The 15,345-nt window shown below is 40.0% G+C and overlaps 1 protein-coding gene across 1 annotated transcript in view; it reads left to right on the top strand.

The window, feature by feature from the left end:
• The window catches only part of XCT (XAP5 family protein), a 30,805-nt gene extending 18,906 nt beyond the window's left edge, over positions 1-11,899 (top strand). Inside the window, exons 10-12 of the mRNA XM_088954199.1 lie at positions 5,961-6,026; positions 10,739-10,813; positions 11,524-11,899. Coding sequence (XP_088810325.1) covers positions 5,961-6,026; positions 10,739-10,813; positions 11,524-11,574 — 192 coding nt within the window. The 3' untranslated portion in view covers positions 11,575-11,899. The remainder of the gene's footprint in view (positions 1-5,960; positions 6,027-10,738; positions 10,814-11,523) is intronic.
• The last annotated feature ends 3,446 nt before the right edge of the window (positions 11,900-15,345 follow it).

Genomic DNA, 15,345 nt, shown 5'->3' with positions numbered 1-15,345 from the left:
ATACAAGTAATTACTGGAATGCCCCTGATTAGTGATGGGACACCTAGTAACTTAAAACATTAAACAGGCTTAGGCCCATTAACACAGGCCCAGTTACAGGATAGCTTGAACTTAAGTATGGGCTAATAAGAACTCTTATCAGCCGAACACTCATATAAAGAGACATCATTCAACATTCTAACATTCCCCCTTAAGCTAAGCATGGATATCAATCATGTTTAGCTTGCCAAGTATGTCCCTGAACTTTGTTGTTGCCAGCCCTTTAGTCAATACATCTGCAATTTGCATCTCTGATGGAGTATAAGACACACAGAGTTCTCCTGAAACAATTCTCTCTTTGACAAAGTGTCGATCAATTTCAATATGTTTTGTCCTGTCATGCTGCACGGGATTGTTGGCAATGTTGATAGCAGTTTTATTATCACAATACAACCTGAGAGGACCCTCAGCCTTAATACCAAGCTCATTAAGAAGAGTTCTGAGCCATAAGAGTTTAGCCAACCCGTGTGCCATAGCTCGGTATTCTACTTCTGCACTTGATCTAGCCACAACATTCTGCTTCTTACTGCGCCATGTGATCAGGTTCCCTCCCACAAATGTACAATATCTTGAAGTTGATTTTTTGTCTCCCACAGAACCAACCCAATCTGCATCAGCATAAGCTTCAATTTCAATTCTATTGTTTTTCCTGAAGAGAATTCCCTTTCCTGGGCAAGTCTTCAAGTACCTGAGAATCCTTTCAACTGCTTTCATATGAGGGATCTTTGGAGAGTGCATAAATTGACTGACAACATGCACAACATAAGCAATATCTGGCCGAGTGAGGGATAAGTATATCAGCTTCCCTACCAATTTTTTGTATCTCTCTCTATCACAGTAGTCCTCCCCTACTGATTCCTGCAGGCCATGATTCTATTCTATTGGAGTATCTACTGGCCTGCACCCCATCATGCCTGTTTCCTCTAGGAGGTCTAGAACATACTTCCGCTGACATATGTAGATTCCCTCTCTTGACCTGGCAATTTCAATCCCAAGAAAATATCTCAAATGACCCAAGTCTTTGATCTCAAATTCAGAAGCCAGAAACTCCTTCAGTTTTTTTATCTCTTCCAAGTCATTTCCGGTAATTACCATATCATCCACATAAACAATGAGTGCAGTAAGTTTGCTATCCTGTCTCCTTATGAACAAGGTATGGTCTGCACCACTCTGAGTGTACCCCACTTTCTTCATGGCCTCACAGAGCCTCTCAAACCATGCACGGGGAGATTGCTTCAACCCATATAATGCTTTCCTCAGTTTACACACCTTTTTACCAAAGTCATAGCCTGGTGGAGGTTCCATAAATACCTCTTCATGAAGGTCACCATTTAAGAAGGCATTCTTCACATCTAGTTGATGAAGTTCCCATGAAAAATTTGCTGCTAGTGACAATAGAACCCGAATTGTGTTGAGCTTTGCTACTGGGGCAAAGGTTTCTTTGTAGTCAATCCCCTCTTTCTGAGTAAACCCCTTTGCCACAAGTCTGGCCTTGTACCTTTCAATGGACCCGTCCTCCCTGTGCTTTACAGTAAACACCCAATTGCACCCAACAGTGGTCTTCCCCTCTGGCAGATCCACTAATTCCCAAGTTCTTGCTTTCATTAGGGCTTTCATCTCTTCATTCATAGCTTCTTTCCACCTTGGATCAGACACAACCTCTGCGTAACTAGAAGGAACACGTACAGAGGAAAGAGCAGACACAAAGGAGTGATAGGCAAGAGATAAATGTGAGTAAGAAACAAAATCAACAATGGGTTGCCGGGTGGTGCAAGAGCGGATAGGCTTACGGAGAGCAATAGGAAGATCCAAATCAGAAGTATGAGAGTTGGAATTACCTTGGATTATAGAGACAGATTGATCCGAGTCCAACTGGTTGCTGTCATGAGGTTGAGGGCCCCTTTTTCTCTTGTTGTATGTAAGTATCTCTTTTTGTTGCCTACTGGAGCCTTCAGGAACATCTACAGCATCAGGAGAGGTAACCGGCACTGTGGGAGCCTCACTGGGTTGGCCCGGAATGTCACAACAAGGAGTAGGAGGAGAGGATGGAAGACCCGAGGCAGATAGGGGAACAAAAAAGGAGGGAGAATGAGAATCCTCTTCCATCCCACTAGTCTCCCCCTGAAGAGGATTCTGAGAAGACTGAAAATTGGGTTGGGACTCAAAGAAGACCACATCTCTGGTGACATACTTTCTCTTGGAGACAGGGTCATAACACTTGTAACCCTTTTGTGTAGGAGAGTACCCCAAGAATATTCACTTTGTAGCCTTAGGATCCAGCTTAGTCTTCTTTGGATCCTTCACATGTATGAAACATATACAACCAAAGACCCGAGGAGGAAGGGGAAAGATGGGAAGAGTGGGGCACAAAACAGAGAAAGGGGTTTTCATACCCAACACCTTAGATGGCATCCAGTTTATCAGATATGATGCAGAAAGTACAGCTTGAGACCAATATTGCTTGGGGATTTTGTGCTGGAATAGTAAGGCTTGAGCTGTCTCCAATAGATGTCTATTCTTGTGCTCAGCAACCCCATTCTGCTGAGGAGTATTAGCACAGGATGACTGAAGTAGTATGCCAGCATCTTCCATGAATAAGTTCAAGGATTTTTCAAAGTTTTCAGCAGCTTTGTCTGACCTGAATTGCTTAATCTTCTTATTAAACTGCGTTTCAATCATCTTGCAAAATGCCATGGTTATCCGTGGTACTTCATCCCGTCCTTTTAACAGGTAGATCCATGTGCAACGAGAGTAGTGGTCAATAAAACTGATAAAGTACCGGAAGCCATCAAAGGAAACAATGGATGAAGGGCCCCAGACATCAGAATGAACCAAATCAAAAAGAGCACAAGTTTCATTACTAGAAATTGGATACACAGTTCTACATTGTTTTGACATTTGACATACTTCATAGGTTAGACTTTGACTTGGAATGCCCTTAAACAATTCGGGAAACAACATTTCTAATGAAGAGAGACACATGACCTAGCCTAGCATGCCAAAGATGCAGCTTAGCTATTGACTCCACACTCTCTGGACTACTGGTAGCAGATGCTTGTAAGGCTGAACCGATGTCTGCATCAAGATAGTAGAGGCCTCCATACTCATGACCGCACCCAATCGTTCTCCTTGTCAATCTGTCCTAGAAGACACAATGAGTAGGGAAAAAGGTTATACTACATTTCAAATTTTTGGTAAGTTTTGAAACAAACAAAAGATTTGAGGTAAGACTGGGAACATGTAAAACTGATTTAAGAGAGAGGTCCTTGCTTAGGTTAACCACTCCCTTTCCAGAAATAGTGGAGAAAGACCCGTCAGCAACTCTCATCTTATCCTGACCAGACAACAAATGATATGAAGAGAATAGGGAAGACATATGTGTCATGTGGTCAGTAGCACTGGAATCAATAACCCAAGAAGTAGAGTCAATAGAGCCAGTGGCACTGAAAGCAGAGGCTGTACCTGATCTGGCAAGAGATGTAGAAGCAAAAGAATTATTCCTTAGACAGGCTAATGCCCTGCTAAGGACCTCTACCTCACTAGCAGTGAAGCCCAAAGTACCAGTTCCAGAGGAATCAACAACCTGTCCCATAGGAGAAGAAGACACTGTTGGTGTATTTTGTGAGTTGTCATCATTGTTACTGGTGACAAGATTCCCACTTGCCGCAGGCCTGTTATGTCTAGAAGAAACTTCTCTGGGTATTGAAGACATCTTGACTGCAGCCACTGTGTAGGTGACACTGATTAAGACTAGCCAAAGCAGTTCTGAAGGTTCTGAACCAGTTCTGGAGCAGATTCTGATTAGCCGAAATGATCACAGCAGGTTCTGACAGCACTCGACACAGTTTCAGACTTGCCGAGACTGCCACGGTTCTGAAACAGTTCAGTTACAGCAGCAAGCAAGGAGTTCTGGGCTGGTAACCGACCTGAAGCAAAGGATTCTCAACTATTGTGCTATGCAGACTCCACTTGAACTTTGAGTACTGCAACTGTAAAGAGAGTGCCCCTCCTTGCGGCCAATACTAGGACTGCGGACATCAGTTCTCAACTAGGGTTCACAGTGCTGAACAATCTGGAGCTGGCAGCTCCCTAGGTAATCTCACAGCAGTGGTGAGGGTTTTCAGACTGATGACCAACCTGAACTTGGAGGTGTTTACCACTTTGCTATGCTGGTAGAAGTGTTCACAGTGCTGGTAGAACACTATATAGACTTCACTTGGGCTGAACCGAAACTGCAACAGTTCGGGTACAGAAGCAAGTGAACAGTTCGAGGCTGCAACAGTAGCAAATAAACAGTGGGCTCTGTAGAAGAAGCTAAGTCTGTGCAAGTCTTGCTGGAGCACCGAAGTTGCAACTGTAGAGGAAGCTCTCCCCCTTTCGGCTAGTGCTAGGACTGTTGAAATCAGTCCTCAACTAGGTCTGTCCTATACAGACCTCTCTTAGTAGCCAAATAGCTACTATTTGCTGGAAATAACCTAGTAGGACATCTACTTCTGGGTCTTACTTCCCTTGAGTCCTACAACCAAGAGAAACCCTAGGTTCGAACTTGCTTTACTCTCTTACACCCCTAGGTCTTCACTGCAGCAACCCAGAAAAGGAAGAGAGAAGATGAAAAGACAGCAAGAGAAGAGAGTGTGCGCCGGCTGAAACCAGGAAGAAGCTAATGCTCTGATTACCATGAAAGCTAAACTACTGTAGCCGAAGTAGCAGAAAGGAGAAGAAGAAGAAGAGATGCTGGAATGTCGAACTGACCTAGCCAGTTGACCATGTTATTATTTATATTTGAATGTAGTACAAGATACAAGTAATTACTGGAATGCCCCTGATTAGTGATGGGACACCCAGTAACTTAAAACATTAAACAGGCTTAGGCCCATTAACACATGCCCAGTTACAGGATAGCTTGAACTTAAGTATGGGCTAATAAGAACTCTTATCAGCCGAACACTCATATAAAGAGACATCATTCAACATTCTAACAGTATGGAAACCTCCTTTCTTAGAGGACGATCAATCCTATTCAGTCCTTTTCTCCTCCTTGATGAGTGGAGAGAGAAAACTATAGGTGAAACTTAGTTTGGTGTCAAAGCAGGATCAGTTCAATCCTTGTGATACCATGTGATTTATTAGGTTAAAACAGAATAAACAAGAAAAAGAAAAGGGAAAATATTTCTGCCATGAAGAAGAAAAGAAGAAGAGAAGAAGTAGAAGGAAAGGGAAGAAGAGAATGGCACTTCTGAACCCTTGAATATGAAATAAGTTCTCTCAATGTATATAAGAAGACCAAGAAGAAGAAAACACAAGATAATTAAGTTGATAATTTAGAGGGAGAGGGAGGGAGGGACTTTCTGAATCCTTGAACTTCAAATAAGTTCTCTCCTAAGTATATAAGAAGATCAAGAAGATGAAAACAAAAGATAGAAGGAGAGGGGGGGGGACTTATTCTGAACCTTTGAACATCAAATAAGTTCTCTCCAAAGTATCTAAGAAGATCAAGAAGAAGATAACACAAGATAACTTAGTTCGGGGGGGGGAGGGGGTGGAGGGGGGAGGGACTTATTCTGGACTTCAAGTATGGGGAATTAGTTTTATTTAATTATTTCTTTGGAATGATACGAGTTGTAGTGGGTTGGTTTTGGTCTGTTAATGGTCCATACAAGACTTTTGGATGTAGCCTGCAGGAGTATACTGGTTTCCTTCATTTTGACCTTCCTCGAGCCCCTCGAGTGTTCTTTCTTTTTCCTTCCACTGCATTAACAAAAATTTTTGAATGATGCTGCTGATAAGAAATATTTTCGTTCTGTTTATTAAGGAAATTCTTTGTCTGTTTTGTTACTGACACCCCCCCAAAAAAAAAAGAAAAAAGAAAAGGAAAAAAATCCTCTTTGATACATGTTTCTTTTCCCTTCTGTTTCACACAGCTTTTCCATTTTGATGTACACGAGGATGTGCGTACAATTGCTGATGCAACAATAGAGAAGGATGAGGTATTTTTCTTTTCCTTTCTCCTTTTAAGATTCTTTTTGTGGTTTTGTTTTTGGTAGAACTTGGGTTAACGTGGACCCACAAAACATTACAAGAAAACAATGAAACCAGTTGTTTTATTAGTTCACAGTTCTTGTAACTTAGCTACATTTGTTGTGCTTTCTATGAAATTTAATTGGAGCATCATATCAACTTCTAAGTTTTGTTTTTTCTTGGCAAGTTTTGAGTCTTACCTGTGTTTTTGTTTACCCTTTCAATGGCCTTTCACATTCTAATCTCTGGCTACTTAAAACACTTCACATGGGCCGAGATCTTGTAGAGAAGTGTTGGGTTTATTTTCTTTGGCAGATGCAAATATGTGGTCAATCGATTTGATTTGGAAAGACCACAAACCTAGGCAATGTCCCATGAGGACCTGACAATATTTAAGGATCAACTCTTCAGTTTGGTCCTACCTGCAAAACAGAGGACTTAGTGATGATAGAATTGAATGGCACCTGTCACTATCTATGATATTGGAGTTACATCATGGGGAGCATAGTTGTCAAGGCATTGCCTAGGCGACTAGGCACCCTTGGCTGGAACCTGGTGATGTATAAGAAAGCAGTACAAGAATTATGTCAAAGCAATGGTTGGCATGATTGTGCATGAAGTACGTTCCTGAAAATAGTGCAAAAGCCATGTAAAATCATGTGAAAATCATGCCACTGCTGAAAGTTGGTTAACATACCTGAAGGATGGGAGAAGTAAATCACTTTGAGCTGTAGCATGATGGAGAGAAGAGGTTAGTCATTAGAGATAATGTAGTAGCAATGTAAATCAAATGTGAATATAATGAAGGTCTGTTGCTTGTATGAGGGATGTCATTGGTGCAGCCCCTGAGTATGGTTTCTGGACTGTTGTGATTGGCCCTCATCCTCTGGATTGTTGATCTTGATCTAAATATACTTAACTGTGAACTGCAGTACTATTTAGACAAAAAGGCGTAATGGCTATAGCTATGCTTACGCTGCTTCGAAGGTTATCTACTATTGTATCCAGCCGAAATATGCTTAAGATACTGTGCTGGATAGTTTATGAGAAAACTAAGAAGTGTGTTGACACATCAAGACTGGGGGTTCCGACTTTTAAATAGGAAGGTTACCTTTTGTGCGAGATTACTTGAACTGTATGCAGTTTGCAAGAGAATCTGGGTTGCATGCGCATGGTTCATAGAAAGAGTAACCATATATTGAATATTAAAACCAAATTGTGGTGAGCTACGATTCAACAACTAAGTAGGCGGTAAAATTGGTAAAGCAGGAAAACATGGCCATAGCCAAAGATGTGTTCAGAATTACTTGGAAATATTACAAATGAATCCTAATATACTTAAGGTTTGCTGAAAATGTCTCTTGGAAAGGATAAATCTACACTAGAAGATACAAGCTTGCTGTTGGGAAATTGTGCTAAGGTGCTATATGATCTATAGTAGGTGGAGCCGTAATATGATAGTGACTGATGTAAAAGATGAATTAAACCCAATGTGAAAGGGCAGCCTAGTGCACAAGGCTCCCGCCAATGTGGGCTCTGGGGAGGGACAGATTGATGCAGCCTTACCCATGCAGATACACAGAGAGGCTATTTCTAAGACAAAATAACGTGCAACTGTTTCTTTTCTTAATTAAGCTTTGAATTAAAAGTGGAGTTGTAAGTTTTATGAAAGTAAGAAAGTAACAATATGCACATATAGAAACTTTGTCATTCACATTGGCCTGTGTATCTGAAAAAGGGTATCTAAATATTCTAGATGATGCTCATGAAATGATGAGAAGGAAATGTTGAAAATTCAGGATGTAAGAAAAAGCTGCTGAAATGGTATATTCTGTAATTAAGTCAAGAAAAAAGTTATCTGAAACCTGAGTTCGTGGCCTTCACTATGGCACTCAAACCAGAAGAGCAGAAAGCTAGATTCAAAACTAAAAGTTAGAACAATTCGTCTAGCTAAGATGTTACGAAAGTTGGGGTAGAAACTCATAGTATTCTGTAATTAGTTCAGGTAGTTGTTGGCCAATCATTTATGGGTTGAAGTTCCATGATAAGAGTCTGTAGTATTCAAAACCCTTGAAGTCAGAATGCATGAACTACAATACTTAGTCATATGCGTAGCCTAATCATGCAAAAAGAAATCTTTAGTAAAGACTAGAATAGATGTGAGCCTTGGGAGTAAACTGTAATTACCCCTTAAATTGTGTTCAAAGTGACTGCTATTGGCCTTAGCATGATTGAAAATAAGTGTACGTAAGATGAATATGTAACTATGCTGAAAGTCTATTCAAAACAAGCTATGTATGAACTGAAACATATTTGAAGATGAAAAATATCCGAAGTAGGCTGTGAATATGCCCAAACTATATTCAAGATAAATGGCGATGAGCTAGAATATGTTATTAAAGGTGAATAAGGTAAATATGGTACCAGCAGTAAATATGGTAGCTGAGAGGGACAATATGAGGCTGAAGTACCAAATATGTGATTGGCAAGAAACTCACAGCTTCCGCATAAATAAAAGACACATTGAAAAGAGTATTTGAGTGGAAGCTGCATTTTTCCATATTCTGTCTCATCCATGTTGATTTTCCACATACCTTAAAAACAAGTCATTCAGAGGTAAATGATGAAAGTTATCTTAGCTCTCGAAAGTTGAAAACAAAGTGTCTTTGAAGGTCACTTTTGGACCAGCCTAAGGCAATTCTTATGACTTTTGAAAGAGTCTGTTTTGAAAGAAATGCTTATGACTTTTGAAAGAGTTTGTTTTAAATGCATTAGGAGGGAAACCCAAGGCAGAATGTTGTAACTCAAAGTTTTACTTTTGAAAGTAGGGGGGGGGGATTTAAGGGACTGTCCGAGTTGGTGCAGCTGCCTTTGACCTCTAGTTCCATAGTTCAGGGTCCATGAAGTTTAATTCGTTTCTGAAGGGGAGGAGATCTCATCATGGATGAAACGTCTATCAATGGGAAGATTAACTAGAGCATTTGTGAGGAATTTATACCTCATTTATGAAACCGTACACAATACTTGAAGAGTTTAGAATGGGTGTTGGCAAGTATTGTTTGTTGTGCTGATTCCTCATCAGGTCATGATAATTGACATAATCAGGTCTTTAGGTGCCAAGTGATGGTTGAAGGCACAATTGGGTGGTCGTTGGCTACAACAATAGCTCTTGTGATGAAATTCCAATCTGATTAGCAACAGTGATTTGAACCAAGTAAAGGTCACTGTTGGTCTTTGCTATTCCATTTTCCTCAATCAGAGTTAAGTCTGATGATATCAGTTCAATCTTCTCTTGGTATCTGGTGCTCGATCTGGAAGAGGACCCTCAAAAGTGGGCAAGGGGGCTGGATCCGGGACTGGAAATTATGGGAGATGATTTTTGATTGCATGAGAGGAAATCGAGTTGCTGTCGCCATTGTTTTAGGGAAATGATGGCAAGATCAAGTCTTGAAGGTCTGAATGTGGTGATGGTGGATCAAGAGGCAGATGTTACTGCAACATTTGCAAGTTGGAGGTCAGTGGTGAAAACCACTGAGAGAGGAACACCAACAAGCAAGAGGGTTTCAGTGGTGCCATTTTCCTCAAAGATTGGGGCCTGAGCCAGAGATTCTTGTTGTAGGAGCATGGTTGTGGCAGCCGTGGTCGACTCTGAAAGTCTAAGGAGAAATGGGTTGGGGCTGATGGAAGAGGCTAGATCCCTGATGGGGCTGTACTATGTACTCTCTGGAGAGGGATCACTGTGCTATAGTTCTTGCTGTAGGCCCTTCATATTGAAAGAGAAAATAGAGAAAGAAAAGGAGAGGAAGAAAAGAGTGAAAATAACTGGTGTGAATCAATCTTGGATCCCATACCAAATTATTAGTGTTAAAATTGATAGGGTCAAATGACCAATAAGCCCCTGATTACATTACACAATGGCAATGACATAGGTACCCTTGGTGCCAACTGTTGCAGAATGACATTGACCCAAAGATGAATGGACAATTTGTACCCTTGGTACCAATTGTTGGTACCAATAATGAATTAAAGACCAATTCCAATGATGATAGGCTTAATACATTAGCCAATTCATGTTCCTCAAATCTCTTATTTGCACAAGATAACGACAGAAGTTGGCCTGGGAGCAAGACATACAAGAAGAGCTAACCTTCATAGATGCACTTTTCATCTTTCCTGCTGTGATATAGTGGGAAATTTTTATCTTTATTTGATCTCTTACTGAAATATAATGCAATGGAGTTTCAGTTTGGGGCATCTCTTGAGCAGAAGTCTTAATTGTTCCCACTGCAGTCTTAAGTTTCCATTGCGTATTTTTAATATTAGCCCTACTTATCTTTAAAACCTTTTAACCATAACCTGAGAAAAAATGTAGAGCAGCTTAATTGTAACTCTGTATTTAACCAAAACTGTTGGTTAAATCTTATTTGCACTCTCACATGGCAGGTTTGAGTGAACATGTTCTATTGCCTCATTCTCTCCCTAATGGCTTGTTTAAACACGATTCCTGCCACTTGGCCAAAGGGTCGAGTTGAAGAATTTCAGATTGAACAGATTGGAAGAGAATGAGACAATTGAATGTTTTTCTGCCTGCTGCCATGTGTTGAAAAACAATTTAATGCAACACGTTGTGCATGTGTCACATTTTATGCTTGCAATTTTACACTTTTTTGTTTTCTTGCAGTCCCATGCTGGGAAAGTTGTCGAGAGGCATTGGTATGAGAAGAACAAGCACATCTTCCCTGCTTCAAGATGGGAGGTATGTTGTGTGTGTGTGTGTGCCCCCGCACGTGCGGGTGCTTGTTCGCATTCATGCACATCAATGTGGCCTCGCCCCCGCACGTGCGGGTGTGCTTGTTCACATTCATGCACATCAATGTGACTTCTTCATTCATGCAAAACAAGCCTGCACTCCTGTCTATCTGGTAGAAATATATGGTTCATATGCTAATCATATGCAAAGAACACTATTATTGCCAATCGAGGGCTGGCTCGTTGGCGTGTTAGCTGGGTTGTCCCAGCATTGACGCGGAATCAAGTCCCGCAACCAGCACTTTGGGGAAAAAAAGGTTTAAAGGGGAAAGTGATTGCTGACTAACCAAAAAAAAAACACTATTATTTGACTGGGCTGATCTGGGATTTTGACTGAAGATGGCAATCATTACTTGGACTCTTGAATTTGTATTTGTGCTATCATGTGTAAAGAACTTTTTTGCATGCTCGTGTTAGAACTTTGCTGAAATAACAGGATAAATTCCAGAGCCATGACCTTGTAAAGGGAAACTTAATTGGACACTTACACCCTTAGGTCTCATATAATGACAGTCCTGTTTATGCTTTTAATGTTGTACTTTGCAAGGTTGTGGACCTTGTGGTGATCATGACCTGGGGTTAGATTTTCCCCGCTTGATAAATGACATCATTTTCTTTTAAAAGGTTGGCATTCTAATCATACTTGTTTTCTCACAGATATATGACCCAACGAAGAAATGGGAACGCTATACCATCCATGGCGACTAGTTCAAGCTAGTTACCAGATCTCCATCTTCTGCATTTTTGTTTTTAAAATTTTTATATCCAGTCATGATCCAAGCAAATATTACATCAGTATACAAGCAAAGTATGTTAATGATAACCTTGTAGATTTGATGCTTTGAAAACTATATGGATAAAAGGGGGTTATGTGCGGATTTAGACAGCAAATCCGATGCCATTTTTCTGTGACATCTGGATATCTTATCTTGTGCAGTGTTTATTTTTGTTGGAACAACAAAGGTTGTGTCTATGACAGCTTATGGTTATTTGGAGCATAGAATTCAAATCTTGAACATAGTCGTTGTCCCTATGTGCAGTGTTTATTTTGTCTTTGACTTCCAGCAAATTTGCAAAAAAAAGAAAAAAGGGTAAGTTCATCTTTACAATTTTAGGTGTGTTGGGCAACATGATTTTGTTTTTGAAAACAAAAGCAACTGCCACATCAGCAGAAACAATATAATTTTGCTGATGTGGCAGTTTCTATTTGCAACACGAGCTTTCAGCACTTTGCCCACATTCCCAACAATTAATTGATGTAAGACCCTGTTTTATTTGCAGGAATAAGGTCTGGAGTCGGAATTGGTTGGGTTATTTTGATTTCAACTGTTTGGTTGAGCGGAGTTTGAATTCCATTCCCATTCTTAGTAGAATGTAGAATGGCCTTTCTTTCCCCCTTGGGAATGAAATCCCATTCATACTGATTCTATTTTTCATTCCATTCCTGTTTGAACCAAACAGACTATGGGAATAGATCATTGTGGTTCTGATTCCAATTGGAAATCAAATGGATCATAATAGTCTTCTCCAAATTGTGAAATGGGTAAATGGGCAATTTTGGCATTCTAATAGCGGCAAAAATAGAGATATCTTTAATGAACATATGGTATTTAAACCAAATTTATCAACAAATATGTTAATTTTATATAGATGTACATATCTATGTATGTATCTGCATATCTATATATCTGCATATTTATTATATATACTAAGATGGGAAGGGCCTTTGTTAAGACGACGTGGCCTCTCTCTGCAGGAGAAGGTATCCGCACATAAATTTTTTAGTATTGTTCGAATAGATAAGGAATGGAGGTCTGGGGTTGCTATTCCCATGCTTATACTTTGTTGTCTTCCATTCCATTTATTGCTTCAATCACGTATGAAGGCATGGGTTTATTTTTCGTCTCTCACCAAACTCCATTTATTCGTTCTTTGTGGAATTGCCTTACTTCTCCACACCAAGGTTTAAAGTATCAACACGTATCGGCCTGTATCGGCTGATACATATCGTTTTGGGACTCTTCCGATATGCCTTTATAGTGGGTGTATCGGGAGTCTGACCAGTTCAGGGGTGGAGGAGCCCTAAACCGGCTCCCCTGAATCGGTTTCAGAAAAAAAGAATAAAAAAAAGTAAAAGAAAATAGTATCGATTAATCTGATACGCCTATGAAGGCAATTTTTCACAGCCTCACTCTATCTCCCAGTTGATGGTGGAGAGCCAACGTTCAACTTGGAGCCTAAAAGATTGAGAATGGGTTCCCAACAAACCTTTACTGAAGATATCAATTGGTTGATCCGTAGTGCTGATAAACAAACTTTGAGTTATTTAGGCCCCCCTTGCTCCCTTACAACATGAAATTCAATTTGATTTGCTTGGTGTAAGCATCAAATACTGGGTACGTAGGTCGGAGCAAGACTATTGAGAATGGCAGGTGTAAGTGAAAGATGGGGGGTTTAGAAAAGAATTAAATCCCAGATCTTAAAACGGTGGATTTCTTCTCAATTAGACGTCTAAGAGACAAGGTTGGGACCTAGAAAGATATAAAAACACATTGAGATCGATCTTCTATCATCTGGGCGCGCATCTTATTCTTACCCAATCAGCAACAGAGAAGGCAGGTAGGTCAAGAGAAATAGAGGCAATGACATGATGTAAAGAGCCTTTCAAGTAGCATAGAGATCACTTTAAGGCAGCCACAATCATGATCTAAATAATGAGGGCTGATGAAGGAATTAGCATAATTTGTTGATATATAGCAAAAGGATATTTTAGGGTAAATAATAGTGACATATTAGAGGACACCAACAATCTAGCAATATTCTCAAGGGTTAAAGAGTGGTGTAAGAGAGAAGTACTGACAGCCATTGTAGTGGAGATTGGCTTGGCTAAGTCTATGTCAGTCTTGTAAAGAAGCTCGATTATATATTTGTGTTAAGAAAGGTGATCAGAAGCATTCTTGCAACGTAGTTGTAAGATGTTGGATCTATACAAGTATATTGACACAGTTGAACTGATGAACCCAAGTCGAACTGGATTGGTCTGGGTCAGATATGATGCAGATTTTCTTTGTTAGAGAATAAAACCTATTCAAGGACCTTACTTAACAGTTTAAGCTTTCAGGTTGAATGGTTTTTTAAGACTCTTTGCCATGTAAGAATTAGTAGGGATTCTCTTTGCCATGTGGAAAACCGTAATAGGCTAGTAGCAGTGTTAGATATGTAAGATGCAAATGGAAGAATCACTCATTGAAAACAACATGAGGAGAGAGAGAGAGAGAGCAGCATTTGCCTGTTGGAATATGGAATGCTTCAATTAAACCATGGCGCCTTGTGGATTCAGTACATTCGTAGCTCTTCTAGCTAGGTGTAGGCGATTAATCAAGAAAGCTGTAGTATGAAAATTTTCAAACCAAAATGAACTGGGTGTTGTTTTATACTGGGTGTTGTTTTGTAAAAATAAATAGAAAATAACCATTTGAATAACTAAAGAATTATTGGTTTTATTTTTGTAAATGATTTTTGTTAGAAAATACCCATCAGGGTATGACCCGGATTATGGCCCATCATAGTGGCCACGATCCAGATTGATTGTTGATTGGCCCAATTCTAAACACCCAAATTAGAGCTCATTATGTGGGTGGGTGTTAGGACTTGAACATCTTCCTAATACAGCTCGTTAATTAGGGGATTCGAAGATCCAATTCAAATTTGAAATGCCCCATTAATTTGGAAATAATGGGGGTTGTTAATCGGAGAAAATTAAGAGAATTAAAATCTCCTTAATTAGGAACAAGGTTATCGGGCGCTTTGCTACTTGTTTTTTTTTTTATTTTTTTTATTTTTTTTTCAAAACTGGTTCAAGGAGCCAGTCTAGGACCCCTTCATCCCCTGAACTGGTCAGACCCCCGATACACCCATTGTAGGGGCGTATCGGAAGGGTCTCGGAATGATACGTATCAACCGTTATGGGCTGATACGTAACAATATTTTGAACCTTGATTAGGAAAGCTCTTTGATAGGAAGGCTGCCTAGTAAGACAAAAAGAGAGGACCCCTCTTCCATGGGCGTATGGTATGAAATCTCTTACTACTGATCTTATTTTCAAGCTCCATTAGAGTGCTTCCTCTCAGCACTGATTGACTGAAATAGATAGAACATAGAGAGAGATTGTTTTTCTGGCTCAAGGGAATAGTTCCGTACTCGCAACACTGATCATCACATTGGTGAGAGACTACTGTTGAATATGGCTGCATTGGTCCGTACTCGCAACACTGATCATCACATTGGTGAGAGACTACTGTTGAATATGGCTGCATTGGTTTGAGTAAGAAGACAACGTGTAGGCAGTTGGACTTTGTTTGGAGGGTCAAAGACTGAAACGAATACACATCAAATTATGAGGACAACAACTACAGTGGTTATGGCGTCTGGAAGTATATACTAAACTGATTCTTTTTATTTAATTAAGTTGGTCAATCA

This window comes from Nelumbo lutea, chromosome 7 (genome assembly GCF_056320005.1).
Source record: "Nelumbo lutea isolate HS-2025 chromosome 7, American lotus-T2T, whole genome shotgun sequence".
Taxonomy (NCBI): Eukaryota; Viridiplantae; Streptophyta; class Magnoliopsida; order Proteales; family Nelumbonaceae; genus Nelumbo; species Nelumbo lutea.
The sequence above is the reverse complement of the archived record's forward strand: the minus strand, read 5'-3'. Positions and strand labels throughout refer to the sequence as shown.